General features: G+C 33.8%; 1 protein-coding gene across 3 annotated transcripts in view; it reads right to left on the bottom strand.

Annotated features, from left to right (window-relative positions):
* The window catches only part of LOC132695414 (coiled-coil domain-containing protein 7-like), a 134,682-nt gene that overhangs the window by 40,653 nt on the left and 66,982 nt on the right, over positions 1-27,047 (bottom strand). For all 3 annotated transcript variants that reach the window (XM_078450290.2, XM_078450292.2, XM_078450291.2), the window contains 5 exons: positions 24,150-24,225; positions 15,276-15,306; positions 14,530-14,619; positions 6,815-6,900; positions 3,112-3,166 (listed from right to left, as the gene is read on the bottom strand). In XM_078450290.2, the coding sequence (XP_078306416.2) occupies positions 3,112-3,166; positions 6,815-6,900; positions 14,530-14,619; positions 15,276-15,306; positions 24,150-24,225 (338 nt within the window). The remainder of the gene's footprint in view (positions 1-3,111; positions 3,167-6,814; positions 6,901-14,529; positions 14,620-15,275; positions 15,307-24,149; positions 24,226-27,047) is intronic.

The following is a 27,047-nucleotide window of genomic DNA, read 5'->3' as shown; positions in this document are numbered from 1 at the left end:
AAATACAATCTATTTTTCTAACAAATAAAATGAAAATCACGTTAATAGAATAACAAAATATTTTTATCACTTTATCTAAACATGATTTTTTTTAAGTACAACTCTGGCTACTGACTGCTAGTCTATATAATGTCTTTGATGAAAAAGGACCCTTTGTTCAGGCAAATGCAACTATTCAAGGGTATACACTTGGCAAACCATGGGTTAGATTTCAACACCCACTTGTACCTTAACCCACCCCCTTGTTTAAGGCATAATTTGTACAAAGTAAGGGCAACCTTGGGTCCAAATGGATTATTTTATCTACGTCCTTGAAATACGTTAGAATAATTATTGGAATAATGATCCTCTAAAAGGTACACAACAAACAACAAAAAGCTAGCTCACTTAAAAACTAAAAGTTTTAGGGGCGCCTGGGTGGCGCAGTCGGTTAAGCATCCGACTTCAGCCAGGTCACGATCTCACGGTCCGTGAGTTCGAGCCCCGCGTCAGGCTCTGGGCTGATGGCTCGGAGCCTGGAGCCTGTTTCCGATTCTGTGTCTCCCTCTCTCTCTGCCCCTCCCCCATTCATGCTCTGTCTCTCTCTGTCCCAAAAATAAATAAAAAACGTTGAAAAAACTAAAAGTTTTATATGACTTGTAAAACACTTTAAAAGCATTATAATTACTTGAACAGATGGATAATAATACCAACTGATTCTATTATCCATGCTGCCTGAGGAAGCAAAACCAAATGTATTTTCACTAACTGCAAATGCCAAGTAGGGTTCAGAGAGCCATATTTGCAGTTCAGATTTCACTACTAATTTATTCTCTAACTCCAAGTTAGTCACTTTTTAGCTTCTATTGATCTCTGTAAAATGGCCTAGATCAGTGATAGTACAGAAAGGCATTTTGGAGGAAGAAGATAAATTCCTTTAAAATTCTCATTAAATCTATAGACCTTATCCAGAAAAAAAAAAAAATACACTTACATAGAAAATTTTGACCTTAAATTCAGAAAAGAATAATTTTAAATGACATTAGCTGCTACAGACTAAATGTTTGTGTCCCCCCGCAAAATTCATGTGTTCTAACCTAATCTCCAATGTGATGGCATTTGGAAGTAGGGCCTTTGGGAAGTGATTAGGGCATGAAGGTAATACCCTCATGAATGGTTTAGTGGCCTTATAAAAGAGGCTCCAGACACCTCCCTTGCCCTTTCTGCCATGTGAAGACACAGCAAGAAAATGGCCTTCTATGAACCAGGAATTGGGCTCTCACCAGACAACAAGTCTGCTGGTGCTTTGATCTTAGACTTCCCAGCCTCCAGAACTGTGTGAAATAAATGTTTGTTATTTAAGTCACCCATTCTTTGTTATAGAAGCCTAGTATGGTCTGAATTTTTGTGTCCCGCTTCCCTCCTCTCCCGACCTACAAATTCACATGTTGAAATCCTAATGCCCAATGTGCTGGTATTAGGATGGGGGCCCTCATGAATGAGATTAATGTCCATACAAAGGAGGACTGAGAGAATGCCTTTGCCTTTCCTGTCATATGAGAAAGAACATGAAGTCTGCAACCCAGAAGAGAGCCCTCACCCCACCACGTTGATACCCTGATCTTGAACTTCCAGACCCAAGAACTGAGAAACAAATTTCTGTTTTTTATAAACTACCCATTCCCTGATATTTTGTTAAAGCAGTCCAAATGGAATAAAACACAACCCAAATGAACTAAAACACTAACTTAAAAACTTCAAATATTAACTATATAATGGGATTATAATAATTTTAAATACACAAATAAATATACTGTTAAATATACTGTTCTGTATAAAATAAAATGTTAAGTATGGTAGGCAGAATTCTAATATGGCCAGCATGATCTCCATCCTTGTGGTTATGCTCTAAATAATCCACTCCTTTTGACTATGGGTGGGACCTGTGAGTTGATTCTAGCCAATAGAATATAGCAAAGTGATGAGATACCACTCCTTTTATTAGACTGCATTATATAGCTAACATGACAAGATATCATTCTCATGATCATGTTACATTATATAAGACGGTCAGCAAAATAGAGAAACCGGCCTTGAGGAAAAAGCAAGCTGCTGTGATGTAAACTGCCTATGGAAAGGTCTCATGGCTGAGTGCCTCAGTCCTAGGAAGGAAATGAAGTTTGCCACATCCAGTTGAGCTTGGAAGAGTAACTCAACTTACAGAATAGAATAGACCCTAGCCATTACCTTGATTGCAGTTTAGTGAGACCTTGAACATAAGACACAGCTAAGCCTGCTCAGCCTCCTAACCCATTCAAACTGTGAGATAATACAAGTTATTTTAATAACTGAAAAATTTATGGTAACTTGTTATGCAGGAATAGAAAACAAATACCATAAAGTTGAACACTTTATATTCAACATCTCAAGTGGCCCTCTCATTTTCTTCCCAAATTTATGTTACTTGATTCTTGAACTATTCACATACACTTGTGGGACACAACTCCAGCCACTCACTAAAATGAGTGGTGTGATCCTCTGACAAGTCATTATAAAAAATAAAAAAAAAAAGTGAACTTGTAGCAAAAAAAAAAAAAAAGTATTCCAAAGCCAAGATGAAATAAAGGTTACTTACCTTTCATTCGATCACATAAAAAAGAGTGGACTCTATAAGTCACAATTACTGAAGAGCTTTTTCTTATTTGATTCTTACACCTCATATACCTTTTTAAGATAAATAGATACCGTTTTACCCATTTTAGTAATCAAAAATATAAAGCTCAAGTAGGTTAAATGAACTTCCATTGTCACAGAACTAGTAAATCACTGTTATGACTTTCAAGATGACCTTCTTTCCTCCATGATATTGTCTATAATTGAATAAACCATGGTAATTTTCATAACCTTGACAGTAAACATGCCTGGATTTACCATTTTATTTTCTGAAAAAAAACTTACTGAGAAAGTCAACCAACAAGAAATATCTTAGAAAGAATGTTAATACAAAAATACACACAAATGTACACACACACACATATATCCCCATGTTCACATACATACTAATGTTATCTACATACATAATTATCAGAGTGACTATTAATTAAATTTAGATGCATAGAGTATGTGTGTTACCTGAACTTGAAGCAAATCTTCTTTTACTTTAAGCTCTTTTACTAGAAACTTCTTCCTGTTATTAAAAAAGGTTTTTAAATTTATCATAATATTTTAAATTGCATGACTACTTTGCTTTCTTATTAGTACTTAAACCATTTTTAAAGAAAGAAAATTTCTCAAAACAATCATATTTTTAAGAGACATAAAATCCATATAAGTGATAAATAATTGAATAACATTTCTCAAGCTAACTTCTCATTGTTATGATTAAAATATGCAAGGGAGATGAGGCAAGGATTGTCAAAGTACACTGGTCATTTTTTCCCCCTCTGGTCATCTTTTCTTAAGTTTTATTTAAAGTCCAGTTAGTTGGGGCACTTGGGTGGCTCAGTCGGTTAAGCAGCTGACTTCAGGTCAACAGGATCTCGCGGTTAGTGGGTCCGAGCCCCGCATGGGACTCTCCTGACAGCTCAGACCCTGGAGCTTGCTTTGGGTTCTATGTTTCCCTCTCTCCCTCTCCCTCCCCTGCTTACATTCTGTGTCTCTCTCTCACATATAAATTAACATTAAATTTTTTCTTAATACATAAAGTCCAGTTAGTTAACATACAGAGTTATATTAGTTTCAGATGTACAATACAGTGATTCAATACTTCCATATAACACCCAGTGCTCATCACAAGTGTACTCCTTAATCCCCATCACTTATTTAACCCATCCCCCCACCCACCTCCCCTCTGGTAACCACCAGTTTGTTCTCGATAGTTAAGAGTCTGTTTCTTGCTTTGCCAACAACACAAGAAACAACACATGTTGGCAAGGATGTGGAGAAAGGGGAGCCCTCTTGCACTGTTGATGAGAATGCAAACTGGTACAGCCATTCTGGAAAACAGTATAATGGTCCCTCAAAAAGTTAAAAATAGAACTACCCTATGATCCAGCGATGGCATTACTAGGTATTTACAACGAGAGTACAAAAATACCAATCCAAAGGGATACATGCATTATCTACAATAGCTAAATTATAGAAACAGCCCAAGTGTCCATCAACTTATGAGTGGATAAAGATGATGTGATACCCCACCACCACCACATACACACATGCACACACACTGGAATAATACCCAGCCATTAAAAAGAATGAAATCTTTGGGAATACAAGCTGGTGCAGCCACTCTAGAAAATAATATGGAGGTTCCTCAAAAAATTGAAAATAGAACTACCCTACAACCCAGCAATTGCACTACTAGGTATTTATCCAGGGGATACCGGTATGCTGTTATAGAAGGGACACATGTACCCCAATGATTATAGCATCACTATCAACAATAGCCAAAGTATGGAAAGAGCCCATATGTCCATCGATGGATGAATGGATAAAGAAGATGTGGTGTGTGTGTGTGTGTGTGTGTGTGTGTGTGTGTGTGTATGTATATATATAAAATGGAGTATTACTCGGCAACCAAAAAGAATGAAATCTTGCCATTTGCAACTATGTGGATGGAACTGGAGGATATTATGCTAAGTGAAGTTAGCCAGAGAAGGACAAAAATCATACGACTTCACTCATATGAGGACTTTAAGAGACAAAACAGATGAACATAAGGGAAGGGAAACCAAAATAATATAAAAACAGGGAGGGGGCAAAGCATAAGAGACTTATAAATATGCAGAACAAACAGAAGGATACTAGAGGGGGTGTGGGAGGAGCGTTGGGCATTAAGGTAAGGGGCATTAAAGAATCTACTCCTGAAATCATTATTGCACTATATGCTAACTAATTTGGATGTAAAGTTTAAAAAAATAATATTAAGTATTAAGTTAAAAAAAAAACTGATAGTGGCACCAGGAGATAACCAGAAAACTAGAGGATCAAACATCTCAGAGGAATACAGCAGGGAGAGAGCTCAATCTATAACATGACACCTGTTTTCAATGCCATGATATCAGACAAGTACCTGTACATTTAGATGCAATCAAGGAAGGATGGAGGTAGGGCTGGGGAAATCTTAAATTGATAGGATTTAAATTAGAAACGACCAGGAAAATCTTGAAACATATCCATTTCAAATCTTGTAATGTCTAATTCTATGGCATTAGCTAGATTAGATTTTTTGGAGGTTACAAATAGAAACAAAGAGGTTATAATTTTGTATTCATGAGTCAGAGGATTGTAAATGCTATATCTTTGTTCCCACAACTTTTTCTAAATAGACTCAACATGTTGATTTTCCACGAGAAGTTAGCTTTAGGGGCTGGCTAGCCTGGACCATAACTGCAACCTGACAATTGCCTTTGGGAAATTATTTTTTTTAATGTTTATTTACTTTTGAGAGAGAGAAAGAGTGTGAGCAGGGGAGGGGATGAGAGAGAGAGGGAGACAAAGGATCCAAAGCAGGCTCTGTGCTGACAGCGGGGCTCAAATTCACAAAGTAGTTTGAGACCATGACTTGAGCTGAAGTTCATTGCCTAACTGACTGAGCCACCCAGGCACCCTGCCTTTTGGGAATTTAAACCGGACCTCAGAGCATCAAGAGGGGATTTTTCCTTTTTGATATGGGTCCTCCTTTATCCAGAAGTTAGTCATTAAAATCATGGCAATGTTCTATTGTTTAAGAAGATGAAAAAACTGATATTTTGGTAACTAATATATCCCAGCACCTACAGCAGTGCTTCCACAAAACAAGCTCTCAATAAATCTATGTTGAATAAATTAAAAAAAAAGGAATGAAATCTTGCCATTTGCAACAATGTGGGTGGAGCTTAGTATTATGCTAGGTGAACTAAGCCATTCAGAGAAAGACAAATACCATATGATTTTACTCATATGTGGAATTAAAGAAACAAAACAAATGAGCAAAAGAAAAAAAAAGAAAGAAAGTAGTCATCTTTTCCTCTCTGAGACAAAGGTCAAGGCTACTTATCCAATGAATTTCTTTTCAGAATTTATAAAACTCTATAAAGATTGAATTCACAGTTCCTTTTTAAAATTATGTATTTATATTAGGGGTTTTTAAATGTTTATTTATTTTTGAGAGAGAAAGAGAGACAGAGCATGAATGAGGGAGGGACAGAGAGAGAGGGAGACACCAAATATGAAGCAGGCTCCAGGTTCTCAGTTGTCAACACAGAATTCGATGCAGGGCTCAAACTCATGAACCGTGAGATCATGACCTGAGCGGAAGTAGGACACTTAACCAACTGAGCCACCCAGGCACCCCATATTAGGGTTTGACTAAAGCAAATTCAAAATGCAAAAAAAAAATTATATTACTAAAGAGATATTCACTTAAAAAGGCCACTTTACAATAATCCACATGCATAAAAAATAGATCATTCCTTTCACAAAATAAGTATAATCAAGAAAAAAAAAAAGAATAGCCCAGACTGAGGAGTTAATATACAAATCACAAATCACTAGCTAAACATCAAGGAAATAATGTAAATCCTCTGTCCCTAAAATGATTTACAGATTTAACTCTGTTTACTTATTCCTGACTATCTGGTTCATTCTCCTAACCTACCTTTAGTTCTTTGTTCTTCCTTTCCCAGCCCTCTTCCTCCGTCATATCCTGGTCTGCTTATAAAACTATGGTATTACATAGTGTTACATTTTTTAGAAACCTGTTAAAAGTTATGTTTATATGACCTCAAATTGTTTGTATAAAATGAAAATGTAAATTAACAAGGAAAAAATATAAACATGTAGCTTTATATCTTACTCTTCTGTATCCTCAGATTTTCTTTTGTCTTTTTTCTTCTCCATTTTTATAGTTTTCTTTGTTCGATCATATGTAGACTTTGCTTTCTGTGTAATTTTATATAAGCCAGAAACAAACAGTTAATGAGACAATAATTAGAGGGAAATAAAAGATAATATGCATTACTAAGATTTCCATTTTACTTTGAGAATCACTATACTATGTTTCAAGAAAAATTATCTAAAAAGAAGCACAACAAAATTAAGGATACAATCAGAACGCTTGTTATGGTACTCTACTGAATGTAAGTTGTATATAAGTTAATACATATCAAAAGAAGTAAATTCCCCTGACAAATTACAGCCAGGTCTTCTCTAATACATACATATCTTCCTGAAAATCATCTATGAAAACTCACGCACTAAAAACTGCAGGATATATGAGAGAAATGAGGTAAGGTGCCCAGCATGCAACAAACATTGTCAATGATACATTTTTTAAAAATAGAAACCTAATAAAAACAGTTCCATTTTACAAAGTTAGATGATTTGAGAAACACATAGTATGAGAAATATAGTTCTTTATTTTGAGAAAGACATGAGGTGTGTTTGTGGAAGTGATCATCGAATAGGTTGCAAATTGTTATCGTGTAGTTTGGGAAGAAGGATGATCTGAAATCACATAAAAAGTTGTAATGACAGATGTGGACTGGTGTGGTACACTACAAACATGGTGAACGAATACAGTGTGCAGAGTCTGCTTTCTCCTTTTACCTAGTACTCTTAGCAGATGAATTTGTGCATAAACACATGTAAAATTCATATTATGTTCAAATTGTTTGTGTTAGAACAAATTTGCATTTCAAAACAAATATTACAGCAGAACTAACCACATATTTTAAAGTATTATTGAATGACTATGTAGTAATAGATTATTTTATACAAGAAAGTTGAGAAAAAAATTAACAATTAGATTACTGAAATTTGTAGATGAGCTTAATAATAGAGACCTATTACGGCATTAGGTGTTTATTTCCTGTTTTATACAACAACTCCCAAAAGATACAACTTCACTATAGTGGTAAAGTTCTCACAAGTTAAACACAAAGTGTAATAATCCTCATAAAATATGAAAAAACCTGTATAATAATGAATTGCAATGGAATTCTTAAGGTCTCCAGGTAACTTTCTAGTTTAAATATGAGTTTGGGGATATATTTCTTATACAGAAAAATCTAATATACATTGGCCATCAAAAATACTTTAAAAATGAAAGGAAAAAAGACTAAAAGTAATGAACAGATCATCAGTTACTTGTGAGAAAACTTCAAGTGGACAAAGATACTTGTAATTTCAGTACATAATGGAGAGAAGAAGTGAGCAAAGAAAATAAATATTTGAAGAAACAATGGACAAATTTTACTTTCAAATTTGACAAAACTTTATGCTCACAAACCCACAAAAAATATAAGGAAAACTAGTTCTAAGACATATGATAATAAAATTATAAGCAATGATGAGGATAAAATCTTAAAAGCAGAGGAGGAAAGCAGATTATATATAAAATAAAGTGGACAGCAGACTTTTCAGAAACAATGCAAGCCAGAAGATAAAAAAGAAACTCTTTAAAGTACTAGAAAAAAAGAACCAGCCAACCTAGAATTCTTTGTCCAGAGAAAATATGTTTTAAAACTGAATACAAAAGAAAAAAGTTTTTCAGAAATCAAAAAGTTGAAAGAATGAATCAGCTGCAGACCTGAACAACAATAACAAAAATTATGAAGAATCCTTTAAGCACAAGAAAAATGACACTAGACAGAAATAAGGAAATATACAAATTAAAGACCAACATAAATGATAATTAAATGGGTAAATAAATATAAAGACTGTTTTCCTTATTATTTAAATCTCTTTAAAAGGTAATAATTTACAGCTAAACTAATAACAATGTGTTGTGCAGCTTATACCATAGGTAGTAAAATGTATGAAAATAGTGGTACTCAGGCTGGAAAAGGACAAAGCACATTATCTTAAGGTTCTTAAGTACAGTCTTAAAGGTTCTTAAGTAAAGTTTTAAAACAAGACTGTAAACCCTTTACTATAAAGCAAGCAATTGAGCAGCAAGTTAAAAAGTAATAAAGATTTTGTTACCTGGAAGTGTGGTGCTATTGTAACATATAACTAAAAATGTAGAAGTGGTTTCAGAATTGGGAAGTAGGCAGAGGCTGAAAGAATTTTATGGAGCATGAAAAAAATATTTAGCAAATTATGAAAAGAAGAAAAATATTTTAACCTGATAAACAATATTGAAAGAGAAAGAAAGAGCAGGCAGAATGACCATAGAAACAAGAATATTTCCTTTTAAAATCAGGAACAAATGAAAAATACCTACTCTCATCATGTCTATTCAATATCATTCTAGAGGTCTTTGCCAGTTTAGCCAGGCAAGAAAAAGAAATAGTATTACAATTGGAAAGCAAGAAAATTTAGGCTATTATTAGTCACATATACTTTGGATACAAAATTAAGTAAACAAAATTTATTACACTTCTCTAATGACAGTTTGAAAATATTTTTAAAAGATAGCAATTAAAATAGCATAAAAATCTGAAACATTTATACTTTATACAGCAAGGCTGTCATTCAGAATAAAAGGAGAGATAAAGATTTTCCAAGACAAGCAAAAACTAAAGGAGTTTTGTGAACGCTAAACCAGCTCTACATGAAATGTTAAAAGGGACTCTTTGAGTAGGAAAGAGAGACCAAAAGCAACAAAGACTAGAAAGGAACAGAGACAATCTATAGGAACACTGACTTTACAGGTAATACAATGGCACTAAATTCATACCTACCAATAATGACTGAATGCAAATGGACTAAATGCTCCAATCAAAGACATAAGGTATAAGAATGGATACAAAAATAATACCTATCAATATGCTGCTTACAAGAGACTCATTTTAGAACCAAAGACATTTCCAGATTGAAAGTGAGGGTACAGAGAACCATTTTTCTTGCTAATGGATTTCAAAAGACAGGTGGAGTAGCCATACTTATATCAAACTCAATTTTAAACCAAAGACTGTAATAAGAGATGAAGAAGGGCACTACATTATAATAAAGGAGTCTACCCAACAAAAAGATATACCAATTTTAAATATTTATGCTCCCAACTTGAAATCAGCCAAATATATTAGTAAAAAAACACTTAAAGAAACTCATTGATAATAATACAAGAATAGTAGGGGACTTTAACAACACACTTACAACAATAGACAGATCATGTAAGCAGAATACCAACAAGGAAACAATGGCTTTGAATGGCATACTGGACAAGATAGACTTAAAAGATATATTCAGAGTATTTCATCCTAAAGCAGAAGAATACAAATTCTTTTAAAGTGTACACAGAACATTCTCCAGAATTGATCACATACTGGGTCACATATCAGCCCTCAACCAGTACAAAATATTGAGATCCTACCATGGGTATCTTCAGACTGCACAATGCTATGAAACTTGATATCAACCACAGGAAAAATTTTGGAAAGACCACAAACACATGGAGGTTGAAGAACATTCTACTAAAGAATGAATGGGATAACCAGGAAATTAAAGAAGAAATAGGGGTGCCAGAAGGCTCAGTCAGTTAAGCACCCAACTTCAGCTCAGGTCATGATCTTATGGTTCATGAGTTTGAGCCCTACATCAGGCTCTCTGCTGTCAGCACACAGCCCACTTCAAATATTCTGCCCCATCTCTCTCTGCCCCTCCCCTACTCCAGCTCGTTCACTACCTCCCTATCTCTCTCTCTCTCAAAAAAAATAAAACATTAAAGAAGAAATTAAAAAATGCATGGAAGCAATGAAAATGAAAATACAACAGTCCAAAACCTCTGGGATGCAGCAAAGGTGGTCATAACAGGGGAGAATATAGCAATACAGCCCTTACCCAAAAAGCAAGAAAAGTCTCAAATACACAATCTAACCTTACACCTAAAGGAGCTGGAAAAAGAGCAGCAAATAAAACCTAAAACAAACAGAAAAAGGTAAATAATAAAGATTAGAGCAGAAATAAATGAAATAGGAATTTAAAAAAAAACATTAGAACAGATCAACAAAACTAGGAGCTAGTTCTTTGAAAGAATTAACAAAATCAATAAATCCCTAGGCAGACTTATTAAAAATCGAGGGGGGGGGGGGAGAAAGGACCCAAATAAATAAAACCTCAAAAGAAAGAGACATCATGACCAAACACCACAGAAGTACAAACAATTAAAAGAGATTATGAAAAATTATATGCCAACAAATTAGGCAATCTGGAAGAAAATGGATAAAATTCCTAGAAACATATAAACTACCAAAACTGAAACAGGAAGAAATATAAAATTTGAAAAGACCCATAACCAGCAAAGAAATTGAATTAGTAATCAAAAATCTCCCAACGAACAAGAGTCCAGGGCCAGATGGCTTCCCAGGGGAATTCTATCAAACAGTTAAAGAGTTAATACCTATTTTTCTCAAACTGTTCCAAAAAATAGAAACGAAAGGCAAACTTCCAAACTCATTATATTAGGCAGGCACTACCTTCATTCCAAAACCATGCAAAGACCCCACTGAAAAGGAGAATTACAGGCCAATATCCCTGCTGAACACAGATGCAAAAATTCTCAAAAAGATACTAGTAAATCAAATACAACAGCACATACAAAGCATCATTCACCATGATCAAGTGGGATTTATTCCAGGGCTGCAGGGTTGGTTCAATATTTGTAAATCAATCAACATGATACATCACATTAATAAGAGAAAGGATAAGAACCATATAATCTTCTCAATAGATGCAGAAAAAGCATTTGACAAAATAAAGAATCTATTCTTGATAAAAGCCCTCAAGAAAGTAGGGATAGAAGGAACACACTTCAACATCATAAAGGCCATACATGAAAGACCCACCACTAATATCATCTCAATGGGGAAAAACTGAGAGATTTCCCCCTAAGTTCAGGAACATGACAGGGATGTCCACTCTCAACACTGTTCAACATAGTACTGGATGTCCTCGCCTCATTTTCATAAAGAAGAAAAGGCATCCGAATTGGCTAGGAAGAAGTCAAACTTCCACTCTTAGCAGATGACATGATACTCTATGCAGAAAACATGAAAGACTCCACCAAAAAACTGCTAGAACTAATACATGAATTCAGCAAAGTTGCAGGATACAAAATCAATGTACAGAAATCGGTTGCATTTCTGTACACCGGTAATGAAGCAACAGAAACAGAAATTGAGAAATTGATTCCATTTACAATTGCACCAAAACCCATAAGATACCCATTAATAAACCTAAGCAAAGAAGCAAAAGATCTGTACTCTGAAAATTAAGGAACACTTGTGAAAGAAACTGAAGACACAAAGAAATGAAAAAATATTCCATGCTCATGCATTGGAAGAACAAACATTGTTAAAATGTCCATACTATCCAAAGCAATCTACACATTTAATGCAATCCCTATCAAAGTACCAACAACATTTTTCACAGTGCTAAAACAAACAATTCAAAAATTTGTATGGAACCGCTAAAGACCCCAACCATCCAAAGTAATGTTGCAAAGAGAAAAAAAAGAAAAGAAAGAAAGAAAAAGCAAAGTGGGAGGCATCACAATTCCAGACTTAAAGCTGTACTACAAAGCTGTAATCATCAAGACATTATGGTACTGGCACAAAAACAGACACATAGATCAATGGAACAGAATAGAAAACCCACAATGGACCCACAACTGTATGGTCAACTAATCTTTGACAAAGCAGAAAAGAATAATCAATGGGAAAAAAGATAGTCTCCTCAGCAAATGGTGCTGGAAGAATGGACCACTTTCTTACACCATACACAAAAATAAATTGAAAATGGATGAAAGACCTAAATGTGAGACAGGAAACCATCAAAATCCTAGAGGAGAAAACTAATGGTGTTGGGAAAACTGGACAGTGACATGCAGAAGAATGAAACTGGATCACTTTCTTACACTATACACAAAAATTCAAAATGGATGAAAGATCTAAATATGAGAAAGGAAACAAAGTCTTGGAGGAGACACAAGCAGGAACCTCCTTGACCTCACCCGTAGCAAGGTCTTAGTACACACATCACCTGAGACAACAGAAACAAAAACAAAAATAAACTACTGGGCCTTCATCAAGATAAAAAGCTTCTACACAGTGATGGAGACAATCAACAAAACTAAAAGGCAATTTACAGAATGGAACAAAATATTTGCAAATGACATACCTGATAAAGGCTTAGTAGCCAAAATGTATAAAGAACTTTTATAAAACTCAATAGCCAAAATAAATAATCCAGTTAAAAAATGGGCAGAAGACATAGACATTTTCCAAAGAAGACATCCAGATGGCCAACAGACACATGAAAAGATGCTCAACATCCCTTATCATCAGGGAAATACAAATCAAAATTACAATGAGGTACCACCTCATATCTGTCAGAATGGCTAAAATTAACAACATAAGAAACAACAGGTGTTGGTGAGGATGCAGAGAAAGGGGAACCCTCTTGCATTGTTGGGTGGGAATGGAAACTGGTGCAACCACTCTGGAAAACAGCATGGAGGTTCCTCAAAAGTTAAAAATAAAACTACCCTGTGATCCACTATTTACACTACTAGATATTTATCCAGAGAATACAAAAATAGGAATTCAAAGGGATACAAGCACCTCTATCATCAACCAAGAGCCAAATTATGGAAAGAGCCCAAATGTCCACTGACTGATGAATGAATAAGGAAGATATGGGGTGTGTGTGTGTGTGTGTGCATATATATATATATATATATATATACATATATATACATATACATATATATACATATACATATGCATACACATATATATACATATATATATATACACACACACACCCCATATCTATATATAGCATATCTATATGTATATCTATATCTATATCCATATCTAGATAGATATATAGATGATATAGATATAGATAGATATAGATATAGATATAGATGATATAGATATAGATATATAGATATAGATATATACAGTGCAATATTACTCAGCCATTAAAAAAGAATGAATTCTTGCCATTCAGTATTATGCTAAGCAAAATAAGTCAGTCAGAGAAAGAAAAATACCATAGGATTTCACTCATATGTGGAACTTAAGAAACAAAACAAAGGATCATGGGTTAAAACAGAGAGAGGAAAACTAAGAAACAGACTCTTAACTATAAAGAACAAATTGATGGTTACCAAACAGGAGGTGCGTACAGGACAAGTTAAATAGGTGATGAGGACTGAGCGCACTTGTGATCAGCACCAGGTGTTGCATGTAAGGGTTAAATCACTAAATTGTACAGCTTAACTAATATACTTTATGTTAAATAACTAGAATTTTTAAAAACCTTTAAAAAATAAAATATATTTGAAAAATCTAATTTGTTGATATTTTAATAAATAAATATTTGGCCTAGAAATGTCTTGTGGAATGTTTAAATTTTATGTCTGTTTTTCATAGTATCTGGTTTTAATAGCTAATATGGTAATTTAGAAAATAGCGTTATTTTACTTTCACAGCATAGCTATTATCTATAATTAATATCAAAAGTGTGTTATAAACATTTAAATATATCTTTGATGTCTGTCCTACAAAAATAAGGCTTTTTAGGTATTCTTCCATTTTCAGACACTAAAATTGAACTAACCTCTGTAGTCTTCAACTTTTGTAGTTCATTTTCCAGCACCAATTTCTCCTCTAGTAACACTTGGAAATTACTTTGCATTTCTTTGTATTTCTAAAAACAAAGAATATAATTTTAGTAATAATGAAAATCATACAGGGGCACCTGGGTGGCTCAGTAGGTTGAGTGCCAGACTTCAGCTCAGGTCATGATCTTACTGTTCCTGAGTTCGAGCCCCATGTTAGACTCTGTGCTGACAATGCAGAGCCTGCTTTGGATTCTCTGTCTCTCTCTCTCCAAATGACAATGACTCTCTCTCTCTCTCTCCCCCTCCCTCTCAAAAATAAATAAATATTTTTTTAAAAAGAAAATCATATGTTTCATCACAGAGAAGCTATTTGGGCACTTAATTATTAAAGTAAGAAAGTCTCCATGAACTCATGAAATAATGAACCATTGATATTAATCTGCATAATGAACTACAATTGGGGCTGAAAGAGGCAAAGGAGCTAGAAGTAACAATAAATGGAAATGTAGAAGAACATGGGGTATTATAGTTCAATATTTTAGAAGTGAAGTGTTTTTGAGTGACAATAAGGTCTAGTAAAATAAAAAAAGACAAAGCTTTCCAGCTCACATATACATAGAAATTTCTTGAATAAACTGAGGAAGCACTAAACCTTTATTGAAGATTATGCATCCTGACAATTTCTAGACTCTAATATTTTCACAGGCAGAGTGCAATTTCAAACTGAGAGTGCTATACTTACATCCTCTAACAAACTTTGATCATTCATAGCTCTGAAAAACAAACCAAAAATATCTGTAATGTATTATCATTTTACATTCATATTTTTATTTATGTAACATACTTATATATTTTCTTTGAAAAAATTAAAAATAATATAAATAATGTTAGAATACACTTTGACCATTATTCCAAAAATCCAGTGCTCTCTCTAGAGATATTATTAGATTTCTGTGTATCTTTTCAGAACCTGTTCAATACATTTATATAATACTACATATATCTATTTGATTCTATAATTCTTGTTAGTGGGTTGGGTGACTGCCTTGTTTTCTTTTTCATGTAAATTACAGCAATGTATATATTGTCCTAAACTTATTATTTTCACTTCACACAATGTCTGAGATCTATTTATATTGGTAAACATAGATGTATCTCACTCCTTTTAAGTACCACTTCTTATTCCATAGCAGGATTTAGCAAACTTTTTCTATAAAGAGCCAGATAGTAAATATTTTAGACTTTACAGGCCAGATGAACTGTCACCACTGCCCAACTCTGCAAAACCAGGCATAAATGATAGGAAAATGAAAGGACTTGGCTAGATTTGACTCATGGGCTGAAGTTTGCCAAAAACTATTCCAAGGTATGGGTAAACTATAGATTTTTATTTTGGACAAATGAGTTACTTATTATAATCCAAATTGTATAAAGCTTTAAGATATAATTAACATACCATACAATTCACTCATTTAAAGTATACAACTCAATGGCTTTTCATATATTCACCAAGTTGAGCAACTATTACCACTATTTAATTTTGGAACATTTTGATTACCTCAAAAAGAAACCCTGTACCAATTAGCAGTCACTCCCTATTCTTCCCAACACTGTCCCCAAACCTGGCAGGCACTAATCTATTTCCTATATCTATAGATTTGCCTATTCTGGATATTTCATACAAATAAAATTATATGTGGTCTTTTGGAACTGGTTTATTACACTTAGTGTACTGTTTTCAAGATTCATCCATGTTGTAGCATATATCAGTACTATGTTCCTTGGTACTGCCAAATATTATTCCATTGTACACATTTGATTTATCCATAATCCATATAGGCATTTAGATTATTTCCACTTTGGGGCTATTATGAATAATGCTACTATGAACATCCATGTACAAGTTTTTGCTTGTACATAGGTTTTCCATCTCTCAGGTATAAACCTAGGAACAGAATTGCTGGGTCATATATTGACATTGTATTTAACATTTTAAGGAACTGACAAACTGGTTTCCATAGCAGACACACCACTTCAATTCCCACCAGCAACGTATAAGGGTCCCAATTTCTCTAAATCCTTGCCAACAATTGTTATTGTCATCTTTTTTTATTACAGCCATCCTAATCGATGTGAAGTGGTATATCATTGTAATTTTTATTTGAAATTCCCTAAAGGCTAATGATGTTCAGCATCACTTCATGTGTTTATCGGCCATTAGTATATCTTGCTTCAGAAAATGTCTTTTCAGATTATTTGTCCATTTTTAAATTGTGTTATTTATCTTCTTATTATGCAGGTATAAGAATTATTTATATACTCTGGATACAAGTTCCTTATCAAATATATGATTTGCGAATAGTTTTCACATTCTAGGTGTTGTCTTTTCATATGCTTAATGTATCATTTGCAGTACAAAGGTTTTTAGTTTTATGAAAGTCAACTTATCTATTTTCTTCTCTTTTGTTGGTTGTACTTTTGGTGTCCTATTTAAAAAACCATTACATTACTCAACGTCACAAAGATTTATTCCTGTGTTTCTTCTAAAAGGCTCTTTTGCATATAGATATCCAGTTGCCCAAGTACCAATTATTAAAAAGACTATCCTTTCCACAAATGATATATCTAATAAAGGATTAATATTCAAAATATATAAAGAACTTATACAAGTCAACACCAAAAAATATATAATCTGATTTTAAAATGGGCAAAGTACATGAATGACATTTTTCCAAAGACATAAGCATAGAAAACTGACACATGAAAAGATGTTCAACATCACTAATCATCAGGGAAATGGAAATCAAAACCACGATTAGATATCACCTCACATCTGTTAGAATGGCTAAAATCAAAAACACAAGAAATAACAAGTGCTGATGAGGATGTAGAGAAAAAAAAAAACCAAACCCTTGTGTACTTTTGGTGGAATGCAAGCTGATGTAGCCACTGTGGAAAACAGTATGGAGATTCCTCAAAAAATTAAAAATAGAGCTATCTTACAATCCAGTAATTACACTACTGGGTATTTAACCAAAGAATACACAAATACTAATTTGAATAGTAGATGCACCCCTATATTTATTCCAGCATTATTTACAATAGCCAAACTATGGAAGTAGCAAAGTCTCCATCAATAGATAATTTGATAAAGAAGACATTTGTATATGTACATATACACACATACAGTGGATTATTCAGCCATATAAAGAATGAAATCCTGCCATTTGCAACAACATGGATCTAGAAGGTACAGTGTTAAGTGAAAGTCAAAGACAGATACCATATGATTTTACTCATGTGGAATTTAAGAAACAAAATAAATAAAGGGAAAAAAAGAGAAAGAAACAAACCAAGAAACAAACCCCTAAATATAAACTGGTGGTTACCAGAGAGGAGGTGGGTGGGTAAATGGCTGAAATAAAGGGGATTAAGAGTACCCCGAGTAATGTATAGAATTACTGAATCATCATATTGTACACCTGAAATATAACACTGTATTTTTATTATACTTGAATAAAAAATTAAAATTAAAATATTTTTAAAAGACTATGAAAAAATTAATTGACCATAAATGTAAGGGTTTATTTCTGGACATTCAAGTTTATTCCATTGATGTATGTAGGTATAACTTTATGCCAATACCACATTGTCTTGATTACTACAGCCCTGTATGAAGTTTTGAAATTAGTTAAATGTGAATCCTTCAACTTTGTTCTTCTTAAGATTTCTTTGGCTCTTCTGGATTCCTTGTATTTCCACATGAATTTTAGGATCAGCTTGTCAGTTCATGCAATAAGAAATCTGGCATTTTGAAAGAGATTGCATTGAATCTCTAGATCAGTTTGGGGAACACTGCCATTTTAAGATTATTAAGTCTAACAGTCCATGAAAATGGAATGTCTATCCATTTAACTAGGTCTTCTTTAAGTTCTTTCAATGATGTTTTGTAGTTTTCAGTGCACAAGTCTTACACTTCTTTTGTTAAATTCATTCTTGTTGTCTTTGGTGGTATTTTAAATGGATTTTTTTTTTTAATTTCACTTTTGGAATGTTCATCATTAGTGTATTAGATTCCTGGGGCTGCTGTAACAAAGTATCACAATCTGGGTAACTTAAAACTACAAATATTTTATGCTCTCACAGTTCTGGAGACTACAAATCTAAAATTCAGTTGTTAGGGCCATGCTCCTTCTAGAACCTCTAGAGGAGAATCCTTGTTTGCCTCTTTCAGCTCCTAGTAGTGCCTGGTATTCTCCGGATTGTAGTAGCACAAATCCAATCTCTGCCTCCGTAACTTCTTCCCTCTTTCTATACTGTCTTCTCCAATTATTACAAGGATACCAGTCATATTGGATTAAGGGCCCATCCTACCCCAGTATGACCTCATCTTAACTAATTATGTCTACAATGACCCTATTTAAAAATAAGTTCAGGGGCACCCTGGTGGCTCAGTCAGTTGAGCGTCCTACTCTTGGTTTCAGCTCAGGTCATGATCTCACAGTTGGTGAGTTTCAGCTCCACATCAGGTTCTGTGCTGATAGTGTGGAGCCTGCTTGGGATTCTCTCTCTCCCTCTCTCTGGCCCTCCCCTGCTAACTCTCTCTGTCTCTCTCTCAAAACCAAATAAACTTAAAAAATTAATTAATTAGTTAATTAATTAATTCAATATGAGGTGCTGGGAGTTAGAGCTTCAACATAATTTTGGCGGGGGGAGCAATTCAACCCATAACAGTTAGTATATAGAAATACAATTGATTTTTATTTATGAATCTGGTGTAATGCAAAAGATGAATTCATTTGTTTCTTCAAATCGTTTTTAGCAGATCCCTTAAGATTTTCTATACACAAGATCATGACGTCTACAAAAAGAAGTAGTTTTACTTCTTCCTTCCCAATATGAACACCTTTCACTCCTTGTCTTCTCTAATTGCCCTGGATAGAACTTGTACTACAATGATGAATAGATGTGGTGAGATGTCCTGTCTTGTTCCTGATCTTAGAATTTATTAAGTCCTTCACCATTAAGTATAGTGTTAGCTATGGGTTTTGGTAGTAGTTAGCCTAGATCAGATTAAGGAAGCACTCTTCTGTTCCTAGTTTGTGAAGTATTCCTACCATGAAATGCTTGGATTTTGTCAAATGCTTTTACTTTGTCTAGTAAGCTGATCATGTGATCTTTTTTCTCCTTCATTCAATCAGTATTGGGTATTACATTAATTGATATTTGCATTTAAAACCAACTTTACAAAAAAAAAAAAAAAAAAAAAAAACAACTTTACATTCCTGGGATAAATTCTACTTGCTTGTGGTGTGTAATCCATTTTATATAATACTGGATTCAATTTGCTAGTGTTTTGCTGAGAATTTTGGCATTCATATTCACAACATATTGGTCTACAGTTTTCTTTTCTTGTGATAGTATTGTCTGATTTTGATGTTACAATAATACTCTAGTAATTAGAATATAATAACATTCTTGTCTCACAAAATAAGTTAAGTGTTAACTCCTCTTCTACTTTTTGGAAAAGCTTGTGAAGGGATGGTATTAATTCTTCTTTAAATATTTGCTAGTATTCACCACTGAAGCCCTTTGGCTTGAGCATTTCTTGGTGGAAACTAAATTAAGTACTAATTAATTCTTTTCGATTCTTAAAGTTCCATTCAGATTTTCAAGTTCTTCTTGAATCAATTTAGTTTGTATCCTTCTAGAAATTTGCCCATATCATGTAAGTTATTTAATTTGTTGTCATACAGTTGTTTATAGTATTCTCATATAATCCTTTTATCATAGATTATTGGGCCATACTCCTACTAACAAAAATTGGAATTCTATTTTTTTGCTATTGTCACAAGCATATGATAAGTTCCTTTTTACATATGTCTCCTTGAACATATTCCTTTATCTAAGATAGATTTAAAACTCTATTTTTTAGTAAATTTTGCTAAATTGTCCTGGAAAATGGGCAATTCCTATTGTACTGATTTTTTAAAAGTATTCATTGTACTACATCTCCATCAAGATTTGTTATAGGAAAATGTTTACTTGTTGTTAAACCAATGGCAAAAAAAATACATCACTGCTGTTTTGCTTTGTATTTCATTAATCACAAGTCAGACTGAGTATCCCCTAAAACATTTATTGGCCACTTTTTTTTGTTTCTTCCTTAAATTATCTATAAGCTTTGCCTATTTTTTTTTAAGTTTATTTATTTTGAGAGAAAGAGAGAGACACCATGAGTGGGGGAGGGGCAGAGACACAGGGAGAGAGAGAAAATCCCAAGCAAGTTCCACACCATCAACACAGAGTCCAATGTGGGGCTCTAACCCATGAAACCATGAGCAGAAACCAGAGTCCAAGGCTTAACCGACTGAGCCACCCCAGGTGCCCCTGCTTTGCCTATTTTTTAGGGTTTTTTGCCTTTTTTAAGAGTTATATATTCCTATTATCACTCCACTCTATTGTACATGCACAAATATTTTCTCACAGTTCACTGCTTATCTTTTAACTTTGATTCCTTTGAATAAGATGTTTTTAATTTTGATAGAGTAAAATGCCTTACCTGTATGTATGGTTTTGTTTTCTTACATTTAAGGCTGTACTCAACATTAGATTCAGTTTTTTGAAGGTGTGAAGAAAAAAGCTGTCATTATGTTTTGGCCAAATGGATACTTTTACCTTGCCAGTGCCCTGCCTGGACACTATGACTCCTTCTCCTTTGATATAACTACAACTACCTGTGATACATGTACAGGGCTACAGCTTGAAAAGCAAGACAGTCTACTACCCTTACTTCTGACCCCTATGTCTCATTAGAAAGAAAACCTCATGATGGATTTCTTAATGGGCCTATTTGCCTTCAGGACCACACATGATCCTGGCGATGGGCAATGTTCTCACCAATGTTGACATCCGCAACACTGGACACCAGCTCTCAGCACTCTGTTCACCAAAGAGGTATTATGCCTTCACAAACCGTCCTATTATCCAATCTCTAATTGGAATCCCAATTTTTCCCATAATTGAAGAAAGAACTTTTCAAGGTCCACTGGGTCTATGCTTGCTTTTCCACTTCCCAATATCCACAGAGCAACACCTAGATAGTGAAGTGACCAGACCCTGAAGAATAAGTCTATTAGCTTCCCAAAAAACCAGGATAATTGCCCTGTCATGCTAGTGTATAATTCACACACAATAATGAAATACACTCCTTTTTCCTATGTTATCCTATATTAACATGCTCATCACTGAGCATCTCAGTAGCCCCCGCCTCCGTTTTCTGGGAACTACCAGAATCAATATACCCCTCTGAATCAATATAATTTCTGAGAGAGCTCATAGGACCATAAGTCTTTAACTACAGTTGATTGGTCAGTTCAGAAATAGGAACCTGTCTCCAAGTTGCACCAATGATTTTCTCACCTAGGACTTTTAGATTTGGAAAATCCAAATACTATCTTTCAGAGTGACTGAAAGACTAAACCTTAGGAATTGCCAGCAATCATGGATTCCCACCTATAGGCAAAAAATAAACAAAAAAGAAAATAGAAAGAAAGAAGAGATCTGCACTAGAAGAAAATGAAGCTCATGTAAAGAGGAAAAAACAGTATCTTCAAAGTGTTCAAGTTCTGGTTTATAACTGTTTCTGAGATTGAGCCATAGTGCTGTTGTGAGGTTCAGTAAGTCTTTTGCTCGGACTAATCTGAGTTGGGATTTTGTCCCAAGCACTCAGTCACATGGTAGAAGTTCAACAGAGAATGTTCTAAAAGTTTTAGTATAGTTTTAGCTTTAATGACCTCAGAAATATAAATGCTACAGACTTACAAAAAAATTAAACCTTTGAAAGTTTAATTATTTCCATTTCTTTAATATACTTAGTTTTGTGAACTTTGAACAATAAATTAATTTGTTGCAGTCCCTTTGAATATGGAAAATGCTGACCTAAACAAAAAACTTTAACTGAAAAAAAAGTTTAATTATTATTCAGAATTTTTAAATAAGTGTGAAAGAAACATATATAATCAAATTTCAAAATGTTTTTTGAACAATTGTATCATTATAGTTCTGAAGTTATTAAAGTTTAAAACTATGCTAAGACTTTTGCCACACCCTATATTTAACAGAATTTTCAAGGATGTGACTGTAACAAGTTGTTAAAGGAAGCATTTACAGAGATCCTAAGCTCCCAGTAATAGTAATAGGTGAGGCAGATGACCATTTGCACTTAAAAAAAGTTGGCAGCCAAGAAAGTGCACTAAAACCTTTCACTGATATAGACAATATAAAAGGGTTAGGAAAGAAGATTTAGAAAGGGTATTTCTCTGCAGGTAGCTATTGGGTGTCTTGAGCCATATCCAAACCCTTGAGAGGAGAATATGCTTGCCCTGATCTCAAGCCTAGTGAGAGGCACTATAAGAAGAATGCTTAGAAAATTTGGTATGTATTATCTGTAATTATGGCAAAAGAAGGCAGTGACAGTCAAGTAAGACTTTTCCTATATACATTACCTTTATTTCCTCCCTTCCCAAATACATGGAGAACAGAAACTGTAATTAGTTAGTCAGAAAGGAGGTAATGAAAAAGAAAAGCTAATCATAACCCCCAGGAGGCACCAGCTGGGATACTGAGTAAGGGGAAAGGGAGAAAAGTCTTAACTTTGAATAAAAATTAAAATATTAAAAATAAAAATTAAAAAAAATTAAAATTAAAAAATAAAAATTAAAAAATTAAAAATTAAAAATTAAAAATTAAAATATTAAAAAATAAAATTAAAATATTAAAATATGTAATATTTGACATAGAATTTTAATTTCCCAATTTGTACAGTGTTTCTAAATTAAATTTAAATCAATTATTAGTTAAAAGTGATCAAAAAAGTCGTGGTCCTACCTCAGTTTTTGTCCAGGAGCAGGAGGAAAATGAGCCCCAATTAGCAAATATAAATGAACCCAAAGTGTCCAAATAAAAATTTCTTTGTGATTTCATTCTACAAGACATGCTTTTTCAACATACCAATTTTGTAACTAATATAATCTTAGCCACCTGAAAGAACTATAGGTAATCCACAGTGACTATTTCTGGTTCCTCATATACGTGAAATCATGTAACTTTGCCTTCTTGTGACTGGGTTATTTTACTAAGTATAATGTCCTCAAGGTTCATTCATGTTGTACCATATGTCAGAATTTCTTTCTTTTTAAGACTAAAAAATATCCCATTGTATGTATATATCACATTTTATTTATCTATTTACCTGTTGGACACTTGGGTTGCTTCCACCCCTTGCTATTGTAAATAATGCTACAGTAAACATGGGTGTATAAATATCTTTGAGACCCTGATTTCAATTTTGCAGGGCATATATCTAGAAATGAAATTACTGGATCATAGGGTAATTGTACTTTAATTTTTTTTTTTAGAAACTGACATACTGTTTTCTATTGTGGCTATACAATTTGAAATTCTACATGATTATAATTAAAAATTTTTAAATTATACATATCATAAAAATTTATATAAGAACACCAAACTTTTTTAATAATCTTGTTTCCAATTTTTTAAAATAAATGTATACTCATTTTCATAATTAGGAAAAGGAGTTATTTTAAAAGCTTACCTCTCCAACATATGTGACTGTTTTTCAAACATTTTCAACATGACATTCAATCGGTTAGTCAGTGAACAAGCAGTTTCTATTGTGAAAAAAAGGGAAAACATGCAAACGTATTACAAATGGCCGAATTTATACCTCTACGCTGATATAACTCACTGCTATATGTGTGAGAACTAGACAAACATGAAGACACAGCAAAGTCACATGTGTATCCAAAGAACAAAATGCTTACGATAAAAATAGTTTCCATTTTATTAAATACCCAATATGTCACTTTGCTACTTTACATTCTTTTAATCTTCAAAATAACCAAAAAAGAAGATATTCTTACCATTTTCAAATAAATAAATTGAGCCTCAGAGAGGTTAAAGCTATGATCAAAACTATGCATCTATTAAGTGACAAAATTGGATTGAGGTCAATGTGTGTGTGAACTCCTTATAACATTGCATAGAAGAGGACTCTAAGATTCCAAGAAAAAACTGCTTTGGATGATGCTGCTAAATCAATAAGGTCTATGGGAAGACCCTAACAAGCCTGTTAAGTTTTCCACCTGAATCAAATAACTCAAAAGTTTAACTAAAACGCTACTTAAAAAGAAACCAGCATAATGAGAATCCATATAATCAATGAACTCTCAGGGTAATAACACAAGATTCTTCAATCTTGTGACAAAAAGCATATGAGAGAGGACAGTCCCTTCATTAAGTTTGCTGCTAGATAAACCAAACATAAAATAAATATACACGGATAATGTTAAATAATATGGAAGCATTCCACAGTCCTAAGTATCAGTTATATTTATTTCTATTCCACACACCAAAATAGTGGTATAGAGAAATATAATAAATGTTTAGGAGCTGAGAAGAGAAAGGAGAAGGACAGAAATCAGCTGAGTCTTAAGGAAGGGACAGACCTTAATTAGTAGGAAGACAAGCAAACATCAGAAGTAAAGATAGGAAAAGTAGAAATGTGCAACAAATATCATGGGAACCAACTAAGTCAAATATACAAAGAAAACAAGTAAATCAGAAACTGCTTTAGGAGGATCAATGCTCCTTAAATATTCAAAGGGTATACTGAAAGAAGTTAACTTTTGAAGAATCAAATTTAGAATTTTTTATAGGCAAGGGAGAATAACATAAAATGTTTCCATAAAATATTATACCATTTCACCTTTTTTAACTTTATTTATTTGAGAGAGACAGCGTGCAAGCAGGGGAAGAGCAGAGAGAAAGGGAGAGAGAATCCCAAGCAGGCTCCACACTGTCAGCACAGAGCTCGACACGGGACTGAAACCCATGAACTGTGAGATCATGACCTGAGCCAAAATCAAGAGTTGGATGCTCAACCGACTGAGCCACCCAGGTGCCCCTACCATATGACTTTTTAAGGTTAATTTGCTAATAGCATAGGGTGTGATGTAAAATTATGCCCTGGATATGGTAAAGGATTATAAAGAACACAAACTGTTATTTCCATCACACTTCACAAGAGGGAGAATAGGCCCTGCTATGGGACAATATTCATCTGTTCAAACTCTAATCTCCAATATGATGAGACTTGGAGGTGGGGCCTCTGAGAGGTAATTAAATCAGTAGGCATATGAGATATAAGAGAAAACAGAGTCTGCTTACTTTCTCTACTTTTCCATCATTTGAGGATACAGCAAGAAAAGAGCCATCTGCAAACCAGGAAGAAGGCTTTCACCAGAACTCAACCATACTGGAACACTGATCTCAGACTTCTCAGCCTTCAGAATCGTGAGAAATAAATTTCTGTTGTTTATGCCACTCAATCTGTGGTATTTTGTTAGAGCAGTCCAAACTAAGACAGGCCCCCATCTGTGACTCTACTAATTTCTACCCAGGAATTTCTACCCAGTATCATAGAATCTACGGATGCTAATAGTATGTTTCCATTACCAGGTGGAATAGCTTGAGTAATCAACCAATTGTTATTCTTCAAGTTCTTATTATGAATAATTTGAAAACCAAAAAAAAAAAAAAAATCAGGAAACCCATTTCTTTTATTTTTTAGATTTTTTTTATTTTTAATAATAATAATCTCTACACCCAAAGTGGGGCTTAGACTCACAACCCCAAGATCAGGAGTTGCATGCTCTACTGACTGAGCCAGCCAGTCACCTCCATTTCTAAGTCTTACTGACATGTTCCAGTGAAGATCCTCTTCCTGAGAAGAGTACCCTGGTTAACAAGGTGGCCTGTGAGGTAAGCTTGAGGTAGTTAAAATGGTAACAGGAGATTTAGCTGCATATTGTGGAGGAAGGGGGACCCCTTTTATCTCTTTTATAAAAGCTGTTGTATCTTATTAATGAATTGATAAAAATTGTTAATATTTAATGCATATAACTTATCAATGGATAGTTTTTTTCCTCTTTGGACGAGTTCTAAGAGATAGCATCTAGGATTCATGTACATAGATGGATTATAAAAATGGGATAAAATATAAATTAAAATGCTTTTATCTTGTATCCCCTTAAATCTCAAGGAAAATGTCTCTAAGAGTTTATGTAAAGCTATTCTTTTTAAATGCTATTCTATTTTTTAACGTTTTTAAAAATATTTATTTTTAAAAAAGTTTTTCTATTTAAAAGCCATTGCTATGAATGGACCATAATTCATTTAGCCAGTCCTAAAAATGCATGTTGTTTCCATGTTTATGTTTATACAAATATGCTAACAGGAGTTACTCCCTATAGAAACAGAAATATAGGAATTACCTATATGAACATCTATGGGAGAATTATAAATTAATACATAACCATAAAATAGAATGCTATAGTGCTGGTGGGAAAGCAAACTGGTGCAGCCACCGTGGAAAACAGTATAGAGCTTCCTCAAAAAGTTAAAAATAGATCTACCCTATGACCTAGCAATT

Source organism: Panthera onca, chromosome B4 (genome assembly GCF_046562875.1).
Source record: "Panthera onca isolate mPanOnc1 chromosome B4, mPanOnc1 haplotype 2, whole genome shotgun sequence".
NCBI classification, from domain to species: domain Eukaryota; kingdom Metazoa; phylum Chordata; class Mammalia; order Carnivora; family Felidae; genus Panthera; species Panthera onca.
Note: the sequence above shows the minus strand (reverse complement) of the source record. Positions and strands in the feature narration are given on the sequence as shown.